Genomic DNA, 24,501 nt, shown 5'->3' on the forward strand with positions numbered 1-24,501 from the left:
CCCAGTAGGATGCTGAATTAATGGATGTTCTGTATTAGGATCTGTTAAAATTGGACTGGATGATGGCCAATACATAAATTCAATCCAGGTAAGACATGAGATACCATTAGTCAACAATAAGACCAGTCAGGGATTGCAGGTTCAGCCTGTCCTGGATATGGTTGCACTATGTTAAAGAGCAGATTTGCAACTATCTTCAGACATCATCTCTGGAATGTGCATTTTAATACATATGAAGCCTAACGAAAAAGGATAAGCTTATTTATGGGGTCATCTCCTTTATAAACTTGTCTAGCAGTTAGACTCCTCTTTAGAGGCTCTGCTGTATGTGTGCCCCACTTCTGGAAGTGAGGTAGGTAAGCAGTAGGGATAGTTTTTTTTCGTATTGCGGTTTTGAAAAGGTCCAGGGAAGAAAAATAGAGAACAAGCTCCAGGAAGGCTTATCCTTCCTTCAGCACAATCATGCCACAGATGATGATGCTTTGTACTCTCTTCATGCTTTCTGCTTCTATCAGGGCAGCAGTGGCAGAAGTCTACAAGCGGAAGTAGCACATGTGCTTCTGAATCTAAAGGCAGCAGCAGTTAGGTTCTTTCAAGATCCTATCTGTTCTTCCTCCTATTTTCACCTCTGCACAACAGATGAAGGGGAAGGTTTTCAGCATTTGTAGTCAATTGAAGTCACTGGCTGTTACCACACTATTATTCCCACCGATGTATTAAGAGTTTGTAACTGTTATAAAAATACTGTTTGTACTTTGTTTGGCCCCTTTAGCTGTGAAGACGTCTTCCAACCATTTTAAAACCGTGGCATACAAAAACCCTTTTAAAGCGATGTTTTTTATAACATTTTCAAACTCTTGATACATCGCTGGGAATACCTAGTGCGGTAACAGCCACTGTCAGATAGAAGAGGCCATTCCTTGGAATTTTCTTGCATGCCACCAAGATCACTGTTCCACAGCAATTTCTTTTGAGTTTGCCATTCCAAGGGAGAAGAACAGTCACACATCAGGGCCATCTTAGATCTGAAAAGAGTGAGCCAGTTTCTGGTGAAGAATTCTTAGACACTCAGTCCTGTCCTCAATCTGGGAGACTTTCTAGCATCATTTGACCTATTCAAGGCTGGCTTGCCCTCGTCCAACAGAACGGGACACTCTTTACCTGTCCATTTCCTGTAATTTTTAAGACAGTCTGGAAGAAAAAAAATTGAAAGTTGTTTTTCATTACCTCAAAGTGGGTGCATTCTTTGAGCATTCCCTATCTGCCTTGTGAGCCTCTGGATATGGCTTCTTTATGGCCTCCGTCAAGATTCTGTTCTTGACTGCAATTGACTTCTGCCCACAAAGTATCAGAAGTGGGGCATATTTGGTGTAATTTTCAAAAAGGTGGTCATCCTTTGTTCCTTCATCAACAGAATCAGTATAGCCTTTTGCATATGTCCCACTTCACCTAGTGGACTAGGATCTGGGAAGCCCAGGTTTGAATCCCCACTCTGCCATGGAAACTTATGTGTTCCTGCATAAACGTATGCTAGTCTTTAAGGTGTTACTGGACTCCTGATTAATTTTGTTACAACCCTTTGCAGATTATTGACAAATATACCACTTTTTTTTTGGCAAAGAGTAACTGTCTTGGGAGTATTGTTAGGCTGAGGAGGCTAGATGTGACATGTAATTGACCTTAAAATGTGTCAAGACTTTCTGAAGGCAAAATGGTGAGTTCTTAAAGATGTGTTAAAAGAACATCAGTTGGCATTTTTTTAAATCTCAATTTTGGAAGCTCAGTTGTTCAAGTTCTGCTATGACAATGAGGGTAGTTTCAGACGGTAGCTTTGTTGGTCTGCAGCAGAACAGTTAGATTTGAGTCCAGTAGCACCGCAGAGACCAACATGACCTTCAAAATATAAGTTTCTGCGGGTCAAAGCTCCCTTTGTCAGACATGAGTAGAGTGTGTCTGAAAAAGAGAGCTTTGACTCTCGAAAGCTTATACCCTGAAAGCCTGTTGGCGTCTGTAGTGTTGGACTCGAATCTTAAATGTACGACAATGAGATGTCTGCCCTCAGACAGGTACTACTGCCGGCTTGGCCTTCATTTGGGTCAAAAGGCTAGCTTTTGGGTCAAAAGGCTAGTTTCTCATTTACTCATCAAATAGATTTTCAGAAAAGTACCCTTGTTGGTCTGTAGTAGAACAGCTGAGAGCCAGCATGGTGTAGTGTTTAAAAGCAGTGATTTGGAGCGGTGGACTGTGATCTGGAGAACCAGGTTTGATTCCCCACTCCTCCACATGAGTGGTGGACGCTAATCTGGTGAACAAGGTTGGTTTCCCCACTCCCAACACATGAAGCCAGCTGGGTGACCTTGGGCTAGTCACAGCTCTCTTAGAACTCTCTCAGCCCCACCTACCTCACAGGGTGTCTGTTGTGGGGAGGGGAAAGTGATTAAGCCAGTTTGCTTCTTCCTTATGTGGTAGAGAAAGTCAGCATATAAAAACCAACTCTTCTTCTAGATTTGAGTCCAGGAGCACCTTAGAGGTTCAGAGCTTTGATTCTCAGAAGCTTATACTCTGAAAATCTTGTTGGTCTCTAAGGTGCTACTGGACTGAAGTCTTGCCAGAGGATGGTGTTTTTCAGCCACTACTTGGTGTCAAGACAAAAGCAACTCAAACCAATGTGCTCAAAGTTGATCAAGTGTACTGGACCACATCTTGTGAAGTTGTGCTATATGAATATGTGTCACCAGTACATGGATCAAGACAGTTAAATTCAGTTCTGGATTTATTGCTTACAGTTTAGCAAGGATGTTTATTCAATATGTGCCCAAAATAAAAATATAAAAACCCTTTGACAGAGATTGCTGGAGTTGTAAATTATTTCTGCTTGAGAAAAAGTTGATGTGTATGTGTTTCCTCTAATTTAGGTTAAACAGAAGATATTGCCATCTGCCCTTGTTCGTCTAATTTACACTCACTCAGTGTTCAACCATCAAACAGCAAAGGCTGCCTGTTATTTTGTCCTAATAGTACTCTACCATATGGTCAGCTGCTCACAATAAACAAAAACAATGGAAAATCTAGATTTAACCTAGTTCTGGGATATGATAATCCTGAGGATCTTAATTCTGAAACAGAAACGAGTTTCTAGACTATTCATGCAGATAGGTGCACATTTAGAAACAGTTTGTCATTAAACATGTCTGACGGTTAAACTTTTGACCTCTTAAATGTCTTGCAAACACTGTGTCTACTGGGTTGTATCCAATGTTGTTTTCTGCCTGCTGAAAGGCACTTCTGTGGCCAGAAAGGGGTTTTCATCAATCACATCCCATGCTTCTCCTGAGGTTCATCAACACGGAAGAGTAGTGTTTCAGGGAGGGCAGTGGGCAGGAAAGAGAATTGAAGGTCCTTTGGATCCAACTCAACATTTTTCTTAAATTGAATGTAGTTACAGAAGGTGATTTGTAATGTGCTAGTAAATATAAGAAGTGTATTACAATGCAAATCTAAGCAGAATTTACTGTTTTTCCAAGGCCATTGACATCTGTGAAGTTAGAAGTGTGTAACTCTGCTTGAGATTCCACTGTTAGTGTCTTCCATGAACATGTTTGGGGTCTTGCTATGAAATGAGCAGGAAGTGCATGATATATTAGCACCATTATCTAAGCCTTCTCTAAATTCAGATGTCTTTACACTGTGATGGAAGTTCTAACAATTCCTTCCTTTTGCTAAAATGAGATTATTACAAGTCTGGGAAGTCGGTGGTTTGTACACAATCGGTGGTTTGTATTACTACCTCTTCCATTAACAAAGCTCTATGAAATCCACAGACAGCTCCATAGTTTATACTGCAAATGTACTTGCTGTGCATACTCCAATATTACTATTTTCCCAGTCGGTATGATATAGCTGCATGATCTGCATTGTTAAAAACCAGTGTGCCCCAATATTTGACTTGTGTTTAACAAGAGAGTATGTTATCTATGTTTTGCACATTGACTAAGAAAAATACTGGTATAGGTATGCATAGTGTGGAGATGCTCGCCCCGTGGGGGGGGTGTCAACATTGTTATGCCAATTAGAGGGGTCTCCTTTTATTGGGGGGAAATTAGCTAGGAGACTGGTAGAGCTTTTCTTCGAGAGGAGACGTAGGGGATCTTTGAGCTTATTTATTTGAAGGATGTGGCAATACTCTGAATACAGAAGCGTTTTATAAATTTAAGGGTTTTATTAAAAGGGTTTCAATAACACACACAAACAATGCACAAACAAGATACATGCAAGGTCTAAGGGAAGAAAAGGATACAGGGAGATTATATTTACCAATCAGAGGAGGGCCAGGATGGCAGCTGCTGCTGGGGGAGCGAGGACGACCAGCGTTCTCACAGAAGAAGCTGTACTGAGAGCGCAGGGCACGGCATTTCAGATCTAGAAATGGGACACACTGCCATGGCAAAAGGGGAAACATTTATACCGAACAGACTTTATTTGCAGTCATAGACCATCAAATATCCTTAAAAAAATTGAAATTACATACATACATCAATAGTTATGGACCAATAATACAAAAAGTAAAAATATAGTGGAGATTAAAAACTGGAATAAAGGGATAAAATCCTCTAAGGTATGCATAAAACAGTAGAGATTCTAATCACCGATTGGTTGTTCCAGAGCCTTAAGTGCATTTTGTCTTATTTTAGTTGCCAACCAGGCAAATCTAGCCATACTAACAGATAAATTTGGTGTTGTATCTGACAAAAGGAGCTCTAGACAATGTTTTCTGAGAGGTCTGGGACAATCCACTAACAAGGGACTCAGAGGGCCTGAGCATATATGATCCTAGCACTCAAAAAGTACGTGTTCAGTGGTTTCTAATGTGTCCTGGTTACATTTTCGTGCATCCATTGGCCTTTTATTATATATTCCTTCAAGAAACTTAGGAGAGCATTATATCAAAGGAGCATAAAAGCCCTACAATATTCATGATTTGTGATATCTGACAAATAAGGCATAGTGGTGTTCCTAATAAGCAGGTCCTTTCTAAAGGGGATTTTGAATCGTATTCAGATCATGCTGCTTCTCTACCTCAAAAACTCTGGTCTTAATAAGTTCTTTGGCCGATTCATGAGTCATTGATAAGAGGAGCTGCCGAGAGAGCCCATAGTGGCCCAATTTTTTACTGAGAACTAATTGCCAGGGTGCAGACATTTATACCTGAAATGGGTCCTGGGTCGATGTGAAATCACCAGTGACCAAACATTGGACAAAGGTTTGATTGCTCTTTGATTATTTTAGATGTTTCGGTGAGAAAAGACAGAAGGTGGGAACAATACCTAGGTTCTTCTTGATCAAGTTCTGCTATAGATTTTTTTTAGATGTTCATAAGAGATCCCTTTCAGGAAAGAGGGGATGACTCAGAGGGGCTTGGTTCCTGGCTATTTGGCAACTTGATAGGTTTGTTTTAGACATCTGGTTGTGCTGGGTAAGGATTCCAGGTTCACTGAATGGGTTATAATTGCTGAGATCACTGGGGTTTCCTGCTGCAGGAGAAAGCTAAACATATGCTGAAGAAGGTATGTTTCTGTCTTATTGTTCTCCAGGCATAAGCCTGGAGGAGGCAGGCAGACAAGCCTCAACTTGGCTGGTCGGCTCTGGAGCTTGTCACAAAGATGGATGCCAGAAAACTTCAATTTTGTCTCTGGCTACACAGCAGTGCCCTCTCCTTGTGCGTTCGCTCCAGTCCAGTACACCTCACAGGGTGTACCAGGCAGCCTAGGGTGCCCTGGTGGGGTGACACCATTTGGGACAAACTTGTACATATCCTAGAGCCCTGATGTTCATTTCAGATCTGAAAAAACATGTTTCATCTTCATGTTTGTAGAACCAAGCTTAGCGACATTCCTCTGGTAATCGCTAAGAGGTCCATACGGTATCAAGCAGTTAGAAACCAGGATGTTTGCAGCTGTGTACTTCTCTTTTTAAAAACCATTTTGCCCCCTTCGTAGATTTCTTCTTTCCGGTGTTTTCATGCCAATCTCAGTAAAAGACTCCAGTTTTGCTGTGGCATTGGTGAAAGCTTCTGAGAATAAAATAGCATGCTCAGGGTGGTGGAAAACCTGCAGACTGGTGAAGGGATCAGGACAGAGTAACCCTCATCTGGTAACAGGTTAGGATATTTCCTGATAACCTGTTTTACATGTTCCATGAGAAAAGAAGCACATCTCTGCAGGTGGAATGCTAGCCACATGCAATGTACCATGGCAGTGGTAGCTCATTACACTTTACCTGGAAACCACCTACAGTACCAGTTAAAATGCAGAATGTGTGCAGAAAGAGCACTATAAAGGGGGGGGTGAATGTTCAGCTGTACCGAGTCTCCAGCAAAGCCTATTTTTATAGTTATCCTGACGGTTACAAAACCCTGAATCACGGCTTGGTAGTTTGCTGGATTTTGCAAATATAAAAATGTGTGGTTGCACTACCCCAGGACAGGGTGGCTTACTCAGGGTCACAAGAATTGCACCTTTAATTTCTCAAGTTTGTTTCTGATCTTTACAGTTGTGGAGCATGAGAAGGAGAAGTGCATGACCTTGAGGCCCAGTGGAGATTTGAATTACTCTAGTCCTTTGGACTACCTGTTAATTTCCGTGTCCTCTAAAGAGTCAGCATGGTGTAGTGGTTTGGAGTGATAGACTCTGATCTGGAGAACCGGATTTGATTCCCCACTCCTCCACATGAGCAGGAGACACTAATCTGGTGAACTGGATTTGTTTCCCCACTCCTTGAAGCCAGCTGTGTGACTTTGAGTTAGTCACACTCTCTCAGCCCCACCTACCCCACAGGGTGTCTGTTGTGGGGAGGGAAAGGGAAAGTGATTGAAAGCCAGTTTGATTCTTCCTTAAGTGGTAGAGAAAGTTGGCATATAAAAACCAACTCAGCTTATTTCTCTGTCATGCCAGTGTAACGCAGCAATCTAATGTTTGGCCATTCGGAAGCAAAAATGAGCTCACTAGTCCAGTGTATAGAAATAAAGATACTTACTTTAATGAAACTGTTCATATGGCCAATTCGGCCCTGAACAATGTCACACCGAGATCAAAACTTAAAGAAAAAGAACTATCTAAATAACCCATAAGGAAAGTAGTATTTTTTTATCTTAATTGACTGGATCAGGGGAATGCAGTAGACAAAGTTTATCTAGATTTCAGTAAGGCTCCCCATAATATTCTTATTGACAAATTGGGAAAACGTGATTTAGATCCTGTTACTGTTAGGTGGATCGGTAATTGGTTGACAGATGCCACCCAAAGAGTGCTTGTTAATGGTTCCTCTTCCACTTGGAGAGAAGTGACTAGTAGAGTGCCTCAGGGATCTGTCCTGGGCCCTGTGTTGTTCAATAGCTTTAAATGATTTGGATGAAGGAATAGAGGGGATGCTTATTAAATATGCAGATGATACTAAATTGGGAGGGGTAGCAAATATGGTAGAAGACAGAGCCAGGATACAGGATGATCTTGACAGGCTGGAGAATTGGGCTAAAACCAATAAAATGCATTTCAACAGAGATAAATGTAAAGTTCTGCATCTAGGTAGGAAAAATCAAATGCCTAATTATAGGATGGGGAAGACTTGTCTCAGCAGTAGTGTGTGCGAAAAGGATCTTGGGGTCTTAGTAGACCAAACACTGAACATGAGTCAGCAGTGTGATGCGGTAACTAAAAAGGCAAATGCGATCTTGGGCTGCATCAACAGAAGTATAGTGTCCAGATCGCGTAAAGTGATGGTATTGCTTTACTCTGCTCTTGTTAGACCTCACCTAGAGTGTTGTGTTCAGTTTTGGGCATCACAATTTAAGAAGTATGTAGACAAGCTGGAACATGTCCAGAGGAGATGGTGAGGGGTCTAGAGACCAAGTCCTATGAGGAAAGGTTGAAGGAGCTGGGTATGTTTAGCCTGAAGAGGAGAAGGCTGAGAGGGGATATGATAACCATCTTCAAGTACTTGAAGGGCTGTTATATAGAGGATGGTGCCGAGTTGTTTTCTGTTGCCCCAGAAAGTTGGATCAGAGCCAACGGGTTGAAATTAAATCAAAAGTTTCCGTCTTGACATTGGAAGAATTTTCTAACAGAGTGGTTCCTCAGTGGAACAGACTTCCTCGAGAGGTGGTAAGTGCTCCTTCCCTGGAGGTTTTTAAGCAGAGGCTAGATGGCCATCTGTCAGCAGTGCTGATTCTATGACCTTGGGCAGTTCATGGGAAGGAGGGCATCTTGGCCATCTTCTAGGCATGGAGTAGGGGTCACTGGGTGTGTGTGTGGGAGGTAGTTGTGAGTTTCCTGAATTGTGCAGGGGGTTGGACTAGATGACCCTGGTGGTCCCTTCCAACTCTATGATTCTATGACTGAGAAAAAAACTTGGCAACTGCCAATGTAGTATTAAAATCCACCCCTGCTAAAAGAACCCTCAAATTATCCAATTCACAGAAAGATTCCCAGATAAAAGGCTTTATCCATCTGTCCCTAGCTTCGTTGAGCAGGTTGCAGCTAAACAAGGATTGCTGAAGAGTGTCTGTTTGGCCAGAACCACATTGACATACTCTTTCACAATACAGTACCCTATTTAAATGACCCCTTAACTCCCCTGATGGAATGGCATTCAGTCTAGCCAACATAAATAGTTTTCTGTATTGCGGGATTGTCAGAAAATCAAGATACATTTGGAGGGATTGCGGCAAGTTTAGACCTAGATAAAGAGGTGAACATACTCTACGTGCTCTTATTGCAGTACTTCTTAAATCCAGTTTTTGCAAGCAGCTCAGGATTGAGAAATGAAGATACCAAGGCTCGTCTTCACTTACCACTCCCTGATCTGCAAATGCTCCCTTCTAATTTTGGGCACGTGAAGACTTCCTATTTATAAGGGTCATGAATTCTGTACCTGCTCCAAGGCACTTTCATTTCTTTTTACTTCATATATTTCATGTTTGAGGCCTGGAATGGAAAGCATATGCCAGGGAGAGGCCTAGTACAAATTCAACTCTGCCCAACCCCCAGAATTCATGGTTGGAGCAGAAGAACTCATTTTCTACGCCATCATTCCTGACGTAACAATATCGACAACAGAATAAATAACTTTATTCACTATGGTTGCAGCAGTTCACCAGAAAAAGCATCAATCCAGATTACAACAGCATCCACACATTATTACATTAAAGTGCATTTACACGAACGCAGGGACAAAAGTGACATCACTTGCCTCAAGCACACGCTCAGCTGGCTTATATTGACGCACACAGTTGAAACAGACACATTCTGCACACAGCAATATCTATAGCACCCAAGAGCTTTGTTCTCCTGAAAACCTTTCATCACCACCCCCTGACCGTCCTTGTGCTACAGCCTCAGCTGCACTTTGAGAATGAACCAAGGTGAACATTTGAATTCATCACAGGGTGATAGCGGTTGACAGTGGTTCCTTTTTTAAAACGAAGAAAATAATTTAATAGACTCTCTAAATAAAGTTGTGGGTTGTTTTTTTTTTTGTGAACTCAGAATTGATCAGTCCTACATCTGCTGCACACACACACACACACACACAATGTGACGACCTAGACAACAAGTTAACAATAGTTGTATTGAGGGAAAAGAAATAAAACAAGGCTCTTGGTCACTCCTGCATCATTTAAATATATTTGGTTCAGCTGCTTTTGATCATACTCCAAATGAATAAAAATATATATTTGTATCCAATGTGATTTTAAAAAGTGAAGAAAAATAATTCAGAAATTTTGCTTTATGTAGGACGAAAGCAGAGAACCCATATCAGCTCCCTGCTACAGAAACGTGAGATGTCCAGATCCAGCAGTCTGTGCATGGGAACCTCAGTACCCACACAGAGTTTCCCCTTGCTCAAAATGTTCTCCCTATTCATTTGGGGGGGAGGGCATGCTGAACTGTAGAGTTTCTTTTATACATGAAGATTGACTGCATCCTCTAAAATGAATGGGGACATTAGTCCATACGAGAGCATAAACTGGGCACAGACACATCTCTGGATCAAGGAGCGTGTGTGTAAGCTGCTGTGGTTCATTTTCATTTGTGTACATGTACACGTGCATTTGCATTCACACATACTGCATACCCATCCTTATATAAAATCGGTGTAAGGGTATGAGAGAGTAATGAAATACAGAATAATCAGTTGTCATGTGGTAGTGGACAAGTAAGCATATACAAAATAAAAATCTTATTTTGAAGTGCACTAAGAGGTAGGGATCTTGCCATCTTCACAATTATAAAACTAGGAAAAATACTGTTGCCTGTTTATTATGCATAGATTTTCACTAACTGTAATTCCCCACAAAAGAGTGCCGGCCCAGTAAAGGTGGTACAAAGTAGATAAGAGAGAAAAGGTCATGATGCTTTTTTATTGGATGAAAACATGTATTTTTCTGCCAAAAGAACTTTGAAGCTGAAATGCACGCACTGCATGCATTTCCAAAAATTGTCCCAGTAAAAGATAATTACCTTCTCTCCTTTATAACTATGATTTTTTAGACCCTTTGCTCCACACGCTACTTAAATTTGTACTCTTCCTATAGCATATCAGAACCCTTGGATGAAGGAGATAAAAGGAGTAATGTTTTTCTGGCAGCTGTTCAAAATATAGGGTCTAGTAAGCCCCTTGTGCCAATGGAAGGAGCTTCTACTCTAACAAGGAGGATCTCCTATGCTGCAAAACTGCCCCCTCCAGTGCAAACCTCCCCCCTCTCCGGTACAGCTTCCTCCAGCATTTCAGAGGCTCCATAGACACTCACGAGCTATTCTGCAGAGGACACCTGGGACAGTCGAGGGCAGGAGGAGAAGAGAAAACCCAGAAAACCCTGTCTGTTAGCAAAGGGCCAATTCTCAGTTTTTAGAATCTATCCCATTTTAGAAAGTATAAATAGCTTGTCTATTGATCCAAATTTCCATTTCCTACCTCCTTTCTCTTTTCAACTTTCTCGTTTCTAAATTTATAGGTGGTGATGCAGGTTGGATAAGTAGGGTTTTTAAAATATCTTTGCTTCCTCTGGCACATCTTAGAAATAAAATAATAACAGAAAATTGTTCTTTAGGTCTGAGAAGTCAATGTCAACATCTTTGAGAATAACATTTGCTGGAGCACAGTGACTCTCTCTGCATCATTCAGAAGCAGATGTATTGCGTTGATAAGCTCTATGGTTACTCATGGGAGTCAGTGTAATGCAGCACACGTGGTCTGCCTTAAATCAACTTAACAGGCATAGGCTATTATACAAAAGAGCTTTAGCTGAAAGAGGGCAGATATTGATGTCTGTGCTACCAGTGCATTGGGTTTTCGCAGAAATAGCTGATGAGTGTATTTTTAGGAACGTACCCAATTAGAAAATACTAAAAAGTCAGGCACATGCCTTTAAAGACACCTTAGTTAAATTAAGTGTGAATGTACACCATTCAGTTCTCTCTAAAGTACTGGTTATCAACCACTCAGTTAAATAATGTACTAATGATATTCTGTCTTTGAGGACCCAGCTAATAATCACACGCTTTTGACTCCTCCTTTGGAATCCTTAGCTGACCTTTTCCTCAAAAGCACCTAACAGACCCTCTCTTGCAAAACCAGTTTTTAAATTTCTCTCCCCCTTTGAAATAGCGCTTCTGGCTGGGTCATGCCTACAACTTTTAATGGTGGCTGTAGATATTCTTCTCTGCTTCATTGTCAGGAAATATTGGGACTCCCCCTATAGACAGTCATTTGCAGCCTCTGCAACCTACCATACTGGAATCACTACACTAGGTCAACAAATAGGCACCTAATTTTGTTACTCAGTTTAACCATTTCCTTCTCGTAAAACAGAGTATCTTAAGCCCTACATGTTAATAGTCTACCTCCAGAAAACCATTACATACTCTTAAGTTAAGCTTGGCTTAACTTCTGTGATGAAGGTTTATCCCTGGGTTTATCAAAATAAATGATAAGTACACCCCTTCTTCAGTTTAACATTGATTAGAATAATGTGAAAAAATGCTTATGAGAAATCTTGCAATTTTTCATGTACCATTTTTAAAAATAATTTGTGTTTCGGGTTTTAGTTAATACATATATTAAAACATTTAGAATTTTTTTTAATTCACCTCTGTACCAATATAATTGAAGTAAAAAATCTGAACAACTGAAATATGCAAAAAAAATCAGAGCGAATTCACACATTACAGAGCCCTTAATCAGAAAGTGCATCCATGGAGAAACTGTGTGAAACCTTTGTGTAGATCATCAACTGTAACAGTCTCAGAAGCAAATATACCACATGTGATAAATCTGGGAGCTAGCTGAGGCATTGAGTTCCCAAAACATGTATGTTATGTTTATATGCACACTGCACATAAATATCTAGAGAAGATGCAAATGGCTGTCTATAGGGGGAGTCCAAATATTTCCTGCAGGAAAGCACTTTTCATGTAGGAGAGCCATAACATTCTGACAATGAAGCAGAGAAGAATCTGCAGCTGCCATTAAAATCTGTAGGCATGATCCAGCCTGAAGCAATGTTTGTTTCAATGGAAGAGAGAGGTTTAAAAACCAATTTAGTTAATTTCTGAACATTCACTGTAAAAGGCAAAGTGCTCCATTTAAACTTTGCTCAATTTAAACTGTCCTATTTTTCCACTTTGTGCCTTAGCAATTTGAGGGAGAAAGCTACTATTTTTGACAGCTGCTCTTGGAACAAATACATTTGATTTAGGTGGGTGGAAAAAGAGTGGGATAAGATGACTGTGCACGATTACTATGGAGTTGTTTGTGGGGCTGGGGCCAGGCAAACAACACACATGCATGCACATACACATCCTGCTTGTGCGCTTAGACTTCATGTGAATGTGACATCATTGCCAGCTCGGAGTAGAGGGGAAGATGACATGAGGGCAGAATTATTCCCTTGCCAGCCTCTTCTAACTAGCTTCAATGAGAACTGGAGTGTACCATTATCCTTCTCTGCTCTGTGCAAAGCCTGGCAACTCTTATGTATGCTTAGTGCAAGAAAAGAAGACAGCATCACACTTCTGCCCTCATGTCACCCTTCCCTGCCTGCTGAGCCTGTGGGGCACTGGGGTGGTAGACCAACAGGCTGTAGACCTGGTACTGTCCTTGGGGTGCAAGTTGGCTATCCTTCATCTCAACTATAGTCAGGTACACGTATTTGGTATACAGAAAAGTCTTCTACAAACACAAAGGTCATTGTGAATTATTCCTGTTGGGGACCAAAGTTGTATATAAACTCCATAAACTTCTTTACGGGGAGTGGGTTTATTCAATCAGGACTCACAGCTGTGACACATCCAAATCTGAAAGACCTCTGATTGCATAAACAAGCCCTTAGAATTACCAACCTTCTTTTTGAAGACTCTGAAGGAGCAGAAATGCCTATCTGTTCACAATCTTGGCGCTAGACAAAGGGGATTAAAATTCATCCAGGGACAAATAACTTGCATTATATGAAGCTATGAATCCTAGGACTCTTTTCCTCTTTGGAATGTCCAAGTGAATTCTTGCCATTCCTGCCATTAAAAGCATCACTGCAGGGTCAACTACACTTTTGCTTCCAAATGTTGTCGTGCCATCTAAACATTGCTTCACCAGCTACTACAAGTCAAGGGGGGGGGAAGAAGATACCATCCTGAGGTTTCCTTCAGAAGAGTGTGAGGTGGCAGAAGGCAAACAGTCCTCTTGGCTCCTGTACGTCTTCCTTTAACCTATCCCATTTAGTAACAGGGCTGGCAACTTCGTAAGTTCCTCATAATATTTAAATAATGGGAAAGCATTATTTTACAATATTTTATTTTATAAAAATGAATCCACTAGCACCTGTCTGCCCAAGGCATTCCCCTCCTCCAGTTTAATTTCCTTCTAGAAATTAATGTCCATCAGTCGTTGGGGGGGAAGGTTCTTTGAATCCATCTATTCAAGGTAATTATCTGTACAAAATGCTGTCCAAAGTAGGGTATACTTGGAAGGGATTGCACTGAAAACCGAGTGTCAACAGGTAGTTTATACGGCAGCTCGCTCGATGGGCCTCTTAGGATTATACACAATTTTTGTTTTGTTTTTCACACCATTTTGGAACTGCAACTATAAGGATTCCCAGGAAAGATCTCAGTGCCTTTTTGGTACATATATCATATTTCCAGTAAAAAGGACAAGTAAAACAAAAACTCATAAAAATACATTGACAAACCGAAAGTCACTGAAAATTGTACATGTTATCAAAACTAGATTAGGACTGAGTCAATTGATCTAAAATATCTGGGAAAGTATGCTTTTTAAAAACCTACTGGAGACTACCGAGTCCCTGAGATTTCTTCTTGCTAAGCCATTCCTCCTAAAGCAGATACTGACGTGGAAGATACATCGAAGGTTGCTCCACAACATAAAAACACAGCTATTTCATCTGCGTTACACAAACGTTTAGGTATTATTCCTCTCTAGTTAAAATACATTTTCATCCAAGTGAGAGTTTTTCTGGTGATGCATAGCAGGGGCCTCTACGTGTGTTTAGAAGGCCATTCGTTTCGTTTACAGCAGTAGTTATGCCCAAGCAGCTTAACTTGAAGATCAATCCTGTTTTAAGGGGGGGAAGGGATTTTCTATTAAAAAAAAAAGTCAGCTTCCAAAGAGTGATGTCATGAGCTGGTTAGCCTCCAGTTAGGCAAACAGATGGCCCAGCCCTAAGCTAGTCCTATTTCTAAAATAAATAAGAGTGTTGGAGTTCCTTGAATCTCCTAAATATCTGGCATTCATCCTTGTCACACTCACACACACGTTTCTGGATTAGTGACAACTTCCCCATTGTTTTCCGGTTCCTTTTTCAAAAACTGTTCCACTTCAATAGAGTCCACTTTGGAGTCTTCAGGGTGTTTGTTTAACACCTCTCGTTCTGCTACATCTTTTGCTTGTGAATGCTCTGGTTTCTTCCGAATACAACAAGCATTTCCTACGGCAAGCACGATAGATGAGGTAACAACTTCAATGCCAGCAATAAGAAAAACATACATATATTTATGGGTTGCATCCAAAAGTTTACCTAGAAAAGAGAATTCACAGGTAATTAAACAGAAACTGCTAACATTACAATGAAGAAAACGGCAACATGTTCAATCAAATACATTCTCTAAATGGGCATGACTATACCTTCAACAGACACTACAATTTTAAAAAGAAATTTTCCCAAAAAACTTAGAAGCCAAAGTTCAAGTGAGTAACTCTCCAAAGAAGCCTTCCAAAGACCTATATTACAAGCCTTTAGCACAAAGCTTCATCTTTAAATAAAAAAGGAATTTAAGGATAAAAATGGTGACAAGACCAGTATGTTCCATTGTGCACTTTTTGGATTTCCCACCCCCTAACCGGTGTCCCATTTTATATTTGATTCTGTAAGCCTCCTAATTAAAGATCAGAAAATGTTAGGGCAAAAATGTTTAAATGCATATATTTAATTTTGTAAATAAAACCTCTTAATCATATTTGAAACTATTTCCTTTGAGAAGTACTTTAGCAGAAAGCAGAACATCTCAGAAAGTCTGCCAAATCAACATGAACTGGAGATTCAGATTATCTGTGAGAATTCTGTCACTGAGATTTCTTTCCATTGGTAACACTCCGTAAAATTAGGTGAGGGGTACTACTTCTTGGCCCTGACCTGGGTGGCCCAGGCTCGCCTGATCTCATCAGATCTCAGAAGCTAAGCCTGGTCAGCCCTGGTTAGTACTTGCATGGGAGTCCACCAAGGAATACCAGGGTCACTATGCAGAGGAAAGCAATGGCAAGCCACTTCTGCTAGCCTCTTGCCTTGAAAACCCTACCGGGTTGCCGTAAGTCGGCTGCAACTTGACGGCACTTTACACACACACTACTTCTTGGGTGACCTGACATGATTAGCATCTTCACCATCATTCAGGCAGCTCCCTTTATTTTCTTAAACAAACAAGAGTTTTGTAGTGATTAAAATGTTGGACTAGGCCTTGGGGAGACTCATGTTCAAATCCCCACAGGCAGCTTATTGGGTGATCTCTCTTGGCCTAACCTACCTCAAAAGGTTTTTGAGAAAGTGAAATGGTGGAGGGGGGAACTTTGCATGCTATCCAGAGCTCCTTAGAGGAAAGGTAGGATAAAAATGTAATGAACAACCTTAGATTTAAACAATAACCACTGGACATCACTTTGTGAGCCTAAGGTAAGTTTTCTTGTTGATTTTTCAGATCTTTCCTATTTTTTCTCAGGAAACAGCCTCCACCATTTCCCAGTCCACCAGACCTAGAACTAGAAAAAATGGAATGGAGGACAGTGTACCAATAGGAACACCACATGAATGGGAGGCATCAAAAAGAAGACTAACATTCAACGCCTCACACTATGCTTCCCACGGCACTGTTACCACTTGTTCTTCTGTCTTATTCCACAAAACACCCCACCGAACTTAAAGCACAATGAGTTAATTAACTGAACTGAAATTTACCTGCTGAAGGTGGTCCAATTAGAACAGCCATTGCCTCAACCAGAAGAACTAAGCCAATGGCACTGGAAAACTTCTGTGTACCAACAATAGCCATGAGTACTTCAAACTGAAGAGCACCAACCATTCCATAGGAGATGCCAAAGAAAATGCAGAAGACCACTAGGCCACCGTAATTGTGGGACATTGACCCCATGAGATCAGTGAAGCCATTAAATAACATAGCAAAACTAAAGAAGTAGACACAGCGGGGCCTAACCCACTCCAAGCCAGCCACTATTCCACAGATCGGTCGAGCAAAGATATCAATGAATCCAAGGATGGTCAGAAGTAAAGCTGCTTTGGTGTCTGGGTATTTCAGATCCTTGGCATAGCTCACCACAAAGACTGGGGGTACAAACAAACCCAGTACCATGATGGATGCAGCCACTGTGTAGATGAGGAAGCCTCGATCTTTAAAGACACTGAAATCCAGTAGTTTCTTCTTGATTTTTTTCTCAGGGACTGCTTTGGCATCTTCGATTTTCTTAGGCGCTTCCAAAGGTCTCATCAGAGCTCCACAAGCACAGCAATTCAAAAGTATCCCGCCCAGGATAAGAAATCCCCCTCGCCATCCATACTGATGTTGCAGTACCTGCCCCAATGGTGAAAGAGCGCAAAGAAAAACGGGGCTTCCAGCTGCAGCCAGCCCATTGGCCAAAGGACGGCGTTTGTCAAAGTAGCGATTTAGCATGATGAGTGAAGGCTGGAAGTTGAGTGCGAGACCCAAACCTGGAAAAGGACAAAAGCCATTTTAAACAAACCAAATTCAGCATCTATAGCAGGGATGGACAAGGGATGGACATTTCCACAAAGCACATGCTGCAGGTCATCAATACCTGTCTCCAAAGAAAAGGGGGGGGGGGAGAAAAACAAAACTTAATCCTAAAAACAGAATCAAGTACCTAAAAGGCCAAGCAAAAAAACAAACTAACAAGGCCAAGAAGTGTACAATTAAAAGCTGAGCTATTAAAAAATAATCTAAGTGCACATAAATTTAATACAAGTTAAAACCAAATAAGACTGATGACTCCTATAAGGCCTTGCAAAAAGCCTTCCAAATACATATATTAAACTAACACAATTGGCGTAATACACATTTAGACATACAATCATATGCAAACCATAGACATATAATCATATAAAGACCATACGCGTTTCGGCGTATTTGCCTTCTTTCAGTGGTCTAAAAGAAATTAGCACACCAGACTATAAATTATAAAATTTCTACAAATCTGTGTAATTCTTGGACGTAGTATTAGCAGGGTGTCAATAAATATAAAACTGCAGAACTTCTATGTCTGTTACAGGCTTCCTTACAAATGAAAATTATAGCCTGTCGTTAACTAAATGTCCACATCCCACAGTCACAATGTGCTATGAAAGTCTGGAGTAATTATCAAGTTATCAAACTATCAGATTATCAAGATACAAAAATTTCTAGGATGTGGTTATTCCTATGGCCTTGTTCTTTTCACTAATACAGTTATATTGGCATTCCATTATGCGGTGCACCCTATTGTCAAAACCTATACAGAAGGAGACTTGGAGTCCGATCCTGCTATGTAGTAGTGAAAGAGAAGTTTGACTTGACACTGTTTCATTTGTGCAAGATACTGTGCAGCAGCTAATGTAAGAGTAAGTGCTGATTTTTTATTTCTGATTCATTTATATTTATTTAAAATATTTACACCGTACTTTTCTCCCAATAATTGAGTCTCAAAGTGGCTTACATTAAAAGAGTTGCTTTGTTCCTAGTCCAGCTTCCATTCAGGCCTCAGTTTTTTCTCCTGTCTTTTCCTTGTAGGGCTCCTATCTCAACCCCTAACGTGACCTCTATCACTTTTAAAGCTGTGTTGCTCCCAGCAATTTTAACAGTTGCAAATTTCCTTTCCTATCAACTGCTCACTCCTTTAGTTTCTGCTCCTTCCCCCCAACCATGCTGCAAAGCCCCCAATACCAGTGCGGACAGAGGACAAGAAGGGACTGGAGATGGGGAAAAGCAGCCACAGCAGCACCCCTCAATCAGTGCTCACTGTTGCTGCACACAAAAATCAAAAGGCTACTTGATGCAGTCATTACAATCCAATCTGGAGGTGATATATGACTGAAGAATGTCATTATCAGGCAGATGTTGCTGAAACATCACTTGTGCTATGTCTTGCACAAGTGGAAAGGCAAACAAAGAAATTTTTAGCCTCCAGATCCTTGATTGTGGTATTTATGTGTGTGTGCGTAAAGTGCCTTCAGGTCGCAGCTGACTTATGGCGACCCCTTTTGGGGTTTTCATGGCAAGAGACTAACAGAGGTGGTTTGCCTCTGAACAGCAACCCTGGTATTCCTTGGTGGTCTACCATCCAAATACTAACCAGGGCTGCCCCGCTTAGCTTCTGAGATCTGACGAGATCAGGCTAGCCTGGGCCATCCAGGTCAGGGCTGTGGTATTTATAAATACCATTAAATGGCGGATCTACTTAATTACAGAAACAGTTATAGCAACCAAGACCCGTAACAGACTGTCCACTAGCTATTCTCCACTTGCAGCTACATACAGGTGCTTGTGATCCAGCTCCAAACCCTAAGAGAGCTTCACTTACCTGGCAGAAGAAGAAAGAACGGAAACAGATGTTTTATTGCAGCCAATCAGCTGGGAGAAGGGATGGGAAATCAGGGAATGCAGGAGACAAAAGAACATTGGGAACACAGGAGCACATGTTACAGCTGTCCGAAGGCTATAGCATTTCATAATGCAGATGGAGGCTCTGCATTGCCTTTCCTAGAAATCTCCTTGCATGCACAAAGCTAGCACATCAAGGAGAAGACTGTTCCATGGGCTTTTTTTTCTTGAAAGTGTAGACTGGCCCATTGTCTCAAATACTGCATAGTTAAGTGAGTCTTTCAAATCCTGTCACGACCACTTACCAGTAATGACACCAACAGTAACATAGATCTGGATGATGCTAGTGCAGAAGGATGCACTTATCATCCCCAGTGAAGCGAAGAGGCCTCCAACCAGCATAACAGGACGGCAACCAAACCGATTCACACACATACTACACAGGGGACCTGGCAAAAAAAAAAGACCATCATACAATTGTTTCTGCATAGAACAATTGTGGGTATTTGTTACATTCTGACCACCTCGCCATATTTCACACTCAGATTCAGCTGTGGGGAAATATGATGCTGGAGACCATTACAAGGCTGCCCCTTTCTTTCAGGTGGCCCAGGTTCTGTAATGACAGTGCTTGACCAATTAGTGCTTACACAGTCTCTGGCCACAGTGTGGGTCTAGCTGGAACCAAGTTGGCTGAACTCAGAAAAGACCGAGGTAACAGTGGTTGGTAGGTCTTGTGATTTGGAGAGAGAGATTGAGACATCTGTAATAGGTTGTTTTCCGCCTCTCCTGACCTTTTAGCTTTGCAGTCTTGGGGAATCCTGTGGATCCACAGCTGCTCCTGAAATGATGAGTAGTATTCACATTCACCTTTTACGGGCTCAATTTTGGAAGGTGCGATATATCATCTCCAGCTGCACAAGGCCAGCAAGCCAGCATTCGTGCCTCTGTAACCTCATGTAGACCACTGCAACAGACTCCAGGCACACTGCCACCCTTGAGGACTGTCCAGTAACTTCAGCTGATGCATGCTTGAAGCAGTTCATTGGGAGTTGCCAAAGGCACCTTTCACTGGTACTCCAACATCTGCAGTGGCATCCTGTTATTTCCAGAGCCCAATTCTAAGTCTTGGCTCTGACCTTATAAACCATTTAGTGGTTTCGGCTCTACATATCTCAGGAACTGTATTCTATCCTTAGTTCTCTCATGAAATTTAAGACCATCCTTAAGTGCCTTTTAACTGTACCATCTGTGACCCACATTGAAACAGCAAGGGCATGTACACAGGCATTCTTGGTGGTTCCCCATAGTTGTGGAATTTTCTTCTCCAGACATCTGTCAAAGTCAGTACCCAAATACCAATGAGACCTTTCCTGCTTTTTGTGACTGGGATTTTAGGGGTATAAAGTGAAGGGGATGTAAATATCCTCCTATAGGCTGTTTATCTATAATTGTACTACAGCCGTCCTTGCTTATCTTTCAAGAGACATTATATCTTGTGTGACAGTCTCAAACAATGTTTCTATATAAAACATGCAGATGGATTGATGTCTGTGCCTTCAGTTGTGGTTATATATGTGAGATTCTAAAACTGGTAGGTTAGAGAAGTCTTCATTCCACAGTTGGATTGATGGACAAGTATCTGTCCAGTCTTTTGCCGTGTTACTTTTGGGATCTGTTTTTCATGACTGAGTGGCAGATTCCATACTGCTGGGATATAGCCCTACAGAACATACGTTACATTAAAAATTATTTGCACAAAGAGATTCATTCAAGTACATTCTCCTGCAAAAGGTGCAATTCCAGAGTAGTCCCAGATAATATGAATCAGAGAATCTTCCGGGTGACCACACCTCCAACAAGGAGCAAACTGTTAGATTTCCCCCCCTCCAAAATAGTCTGTAGGGGCTCCAGTATACCTAGTATAGAGGTTTCAGTCTTGAATCAAGAGTAGATGCCTTTATTGATGCAAGCACCCATTTCCAGTGATTAGGTAATATTAGTTGTTCTAGGTTCTACTGTCCCTGAAATACATGTATAGCAGTTTTATAAAATGAAGAAAGTTATTTATAAATAAAAGTAGCTTCAGGCATTTGGGGCAGTGATGTTATGGCACTACATGCTACCAGGCCAATTTTCCCCCAGAAGGTATTTGTGCTGTATATACTGCCATTGTGTAGTCTCTGGGAGATTATATTTATTCCAGAGCATTTGGAAAGAATAAAACTCTGCATTGGTGTATGCAAGTTGATTTCATATTAATAATTTATTATTGGCCAAGGCACTGTTAACAATTTTTTTAATTTGAGTTATGCCAAATTGAATGATCTGCATGTGTGTCTAAATCAATTTTTTTTGTCTGCTGATTGCATACTATGTCTAGTCGCAATGATTGTGGGCAAACTGCTTAAGGGAGGTACAATGGTAAGTGGAACAGAGGAAAGTTCAGCCTCCTGCTGGAGTTAAAGAGGATGCGTGAATACGAGTTCATGTGAGTTCCTCAGGCGGCTATTTGCATTCCAGTGCTGATGTTATTAAGAAGTCCTTATGATAGCTAAGTAAATTATGTAGCATAATTCCCTTCTCTGTTACTGGAAGCTGGAGTTTATGGAGAAAAAACAAAGTGGTGCATCATTCCAGAAAAAAATGACTTCTCTGCTGGAATATTTTCAGGAAGCTGATAACAGAAGAATGTTAAGTCTACCCCATAAACTGCTAGTCCTTTACATCTATCTAGATCTATTTTCAGCTGTAGAATTATCCATTCCATATTGGTTTATTCCATTTGAGAGACGTTTGGTGTTATTTTGATCCCAGGTAAGTAAATCTTGTAGTTTTCCACTTAATGTGAAATATTAGTTCTAAACAGTACACATTCTGTTTTACTCCAATACTCTTATAAAAGATGAGTTTTGACAGAGATGCATGGTTTTTCTCAGAAAAGAATTAACATGTCATCTGCATATAATAGAATTGTATTGCTCCTCTCTTCGCTCTTAAATCCCTGACCTCTATTATTTTGCAGCCCACCTGCCTAAAAGTTTTTTTATCAAGTTAAACCGGAGGAGTGAATGCAACAATCTCATCAAGTGCCTCTTTGAAATATCACATAGGATGAGATTATTCCACTGGTTAACTCTTCTCAATTCAGAGAAACATAGATAAACTGGATCCAATGAATAAACTGCTGAGGCAGTTGTAATTGTTTCCTGACCTCCCATAACCTAAATCTGAACAGCTTCTGAGGAGGAGGCAATGTCACCAGACCTCCTGTATCAGACCAAGGACCTCCTTTCAGGTCCCAGTATTGGCAGGGGTCAGGAGGAAGCAACACCACATGAGGGCATTGAGCAACATGCCTACAAGGTGGCATTCGTGGACCTTGCTCACTCCTGGAAGCCAGATGTACCTCTGATGCCACCTACCGTATTGCTCTCAGAACCCTCTGTAACTACTCCTAATACCCAAAGAGCAGAGAACACAGCAGGCTACAGCTGAAGCCAAGAGCATAAGGTGCAGTGCTCAGCAGGCAGCGCAAGACCCCACTGCTGCCATTCACTGGGCTCAGCTTAAACATCGCCAGGATCAGTTCCACTAATGCTGCAGAGGCAGTGACAAAGGTCTTCAGTAGCTGCCTGGATGCTGCTCTGCTTCAGCAGCTCTTTTTGTGTCCATGAAGTCATAGCTATCTGGTTGGACAGCTTCTTACCTCTTCCTTGCCTTGAGCCTAACTGGGCTGCTCCCCTTGTTCCTTTGATAGCTCTCGGCCTCTTGCCACGCTGCTAAAAATCAGAGCCGCTCAGCCCAAAAGGACAGCAGGTTAATACTTGTACAGCTGCCATTGAAAAGTGTCTCTGCATCTCATCAAATGCCTTTTTGGCATCAAGAGAATGGACAACTGCTGGTTCTAATTTAAAGTTTGCCAGGGGAAGAAAGTCTATCAGGGATCTAATGGTGTCTGAGTCCTGGGTTCTTCTAATAAGGCCTACCTGATTTTAGGAATCAACTTGGGAATTACTTCCTAGCACTTAACCACCAAGACTGGTAAAGATTTTAGAGTACATTAATGAGCAAAATAATAAGTCTGTACTTTGCAAGTGTTGCGGGGCCATTTTCAGATTTATGGATGACTGAGATTAATGTTTCATACAGTGTTAGGGTAGCTTATTAATTTACTGTGGTTCCTGATAAGACAGGGATGAAGATGTGAATCAGTACATCACCATAAGATTTGTACCAGTTTATAGGGAAGCCATTTGGTCCTGAGGTGCTGGGATGCCTCCAATAGTGCATTCATGAGCAGTTACACTCTTCTGAACCCAGTGATTTTAACAGAAAGGTGTGTAACTCTGCTTAGGATTGCACTATAAGTGTGGTAGAGCCAGCTTTTGGCAAAATTTCTGTGTATCCTAATCTGAGAGATCTGTGTCACTTAAAATAACTTTGAATAAAACTGTGTGGATTGGAAATCCATTGTTTCTGGTGGTATAGTATAAGATGTATTGGTTTAATTAATGGGACAGAATTTTTTTTAATATGCTTGCTTAAGACAGTGAGTAAATAACTTCCCAGGCCTTACACTCTTCCCAATATTGCTGCTTGGTACAAACTAAAGAACAGTCTGCTTGAAATGCCGTGTATTTTAACTTGTCTTTGATAAAGAATGTGCTACATATTGTCTCATTGGATCATTTTCTTTAATCTCTGCTTCAAGTAAGTTTTTATCTAAAGATATCTGTGATTAAATGCTTCTTTGATCTCTTTACTTCTACTCTTTCAAAAAAATTAAAAAACGTACCTGATCCATAAAGCATAGCCAATAGAATGGAGGAGATCCATGCTGTGTCACTATATCCAACACCAAATTCTCGGATGAGCTCCTTGAAGAAGACACTCATGGCCTTAGGGAAGGCGTAGGAGAATCCAGTGATGACAAAGCACCCAAAGAGAACAGCCCAGCCCCAGCCACCATCTGGGGCTTTAACTCCGGATGGACCATCATCAATCACCACAGCTCCCATTGTGACAGTGTATCAGCTTCCTAAAACATATGGGGGGGGGGAACAGTGATTACATAGCCCACAAGTAACAGGAAAAAATGTCCCAGTGTTGTTATTCAGTACAGAACTGTAGTACAGCAGGCTCTAAATAACAGAATGTGCCACGAAAAGCAATGCTAGTCTTTTCTTAGGTATAGATACGAAGGGTTGCTGAGGCCTACCTTAACCACCAGATATTACTTATGTTTAAATTGTTAGCATATGTACAGTTGTAATGCTTGGAAAGTGGAGCAGAAAGTGGCAGATACAAAGGGAGCAACTTGGGTGAGATT

General features: G+C 41.2%; 1 protein-coding gene across 1 annotated transcript; it reads right to left on the minus strand.

Annotated features, from left to right (window-relative positions):
* Positions 1 to 14,659: 14,659 nt before the first annotated feature.
* Positions 14,660 to 24,204, minus strand: SLC16A3 (solute carrier family 16 member 3). The gene is made up of 4 exons (XM_056856262.1): positions 23,968 to 24,204; positions 19,475 to 19,618; positions 16,517 to 17,284; positions 14,660 to 15,085 (listed from the first exon to the last, which is right to left on the minus strand). Exons 1-4 carry the CDS (start codon positions 24,188 to 24,190, stop codon positions 14,814 to 14,816), a joined length of 1,407 nt encoding a protein of 468 aa, XP_056712240.1. The 5' UTR covers positions 24,191 to 24,204; the 3' UTR covers positions 14,660 to 14,813.
* Between the last annotated feature and the right edge of the window lie 297 nt (positions 24,205 to 24,501).

Source organism: Euleptes europaea, chromosome 1 (genome assembly GCF_029931775.1).
Source record: "Euleptes europaea isolate rEulEur1 chromosome 1, rEulEur1.hap1, whole genome shotgun sequence".
Lineage (NCBI taxonomy): Eukaryota > Metazoa > Chordata > Lepidosauria > Squamata > Sphaerodactylidae > Euleptes > Euleptes europaea.

What these genes read in the sequence shown, in the direction of transcription:
- SLC16A3 (XM_056856262.1), bottom strand. Translation starts at nt 24,190, where the DNA reads ATGGGAGCTGTGGTGATTGATGATGGTCCATCCGGAGTTAAAGCCCCA. An exon ending in GGCTATGCTTTATGGATCAG is followed by an intron (nt 19,619 to 23,967) that starts GTACGTTTTTTA and finishes TTTTTTTGCCAG; the next exon opens with GTCCCCTGTGTAGTATGTGT. An exon ending in AATTGGACCACCTTCAGCAG is followed by an intron (nt 15,086 to 16,516) that starts GTAAATTTCAGT and finishes TCTCTTTTCTAG; the next exon opens with GTAAACTTTTGGATGCAACC.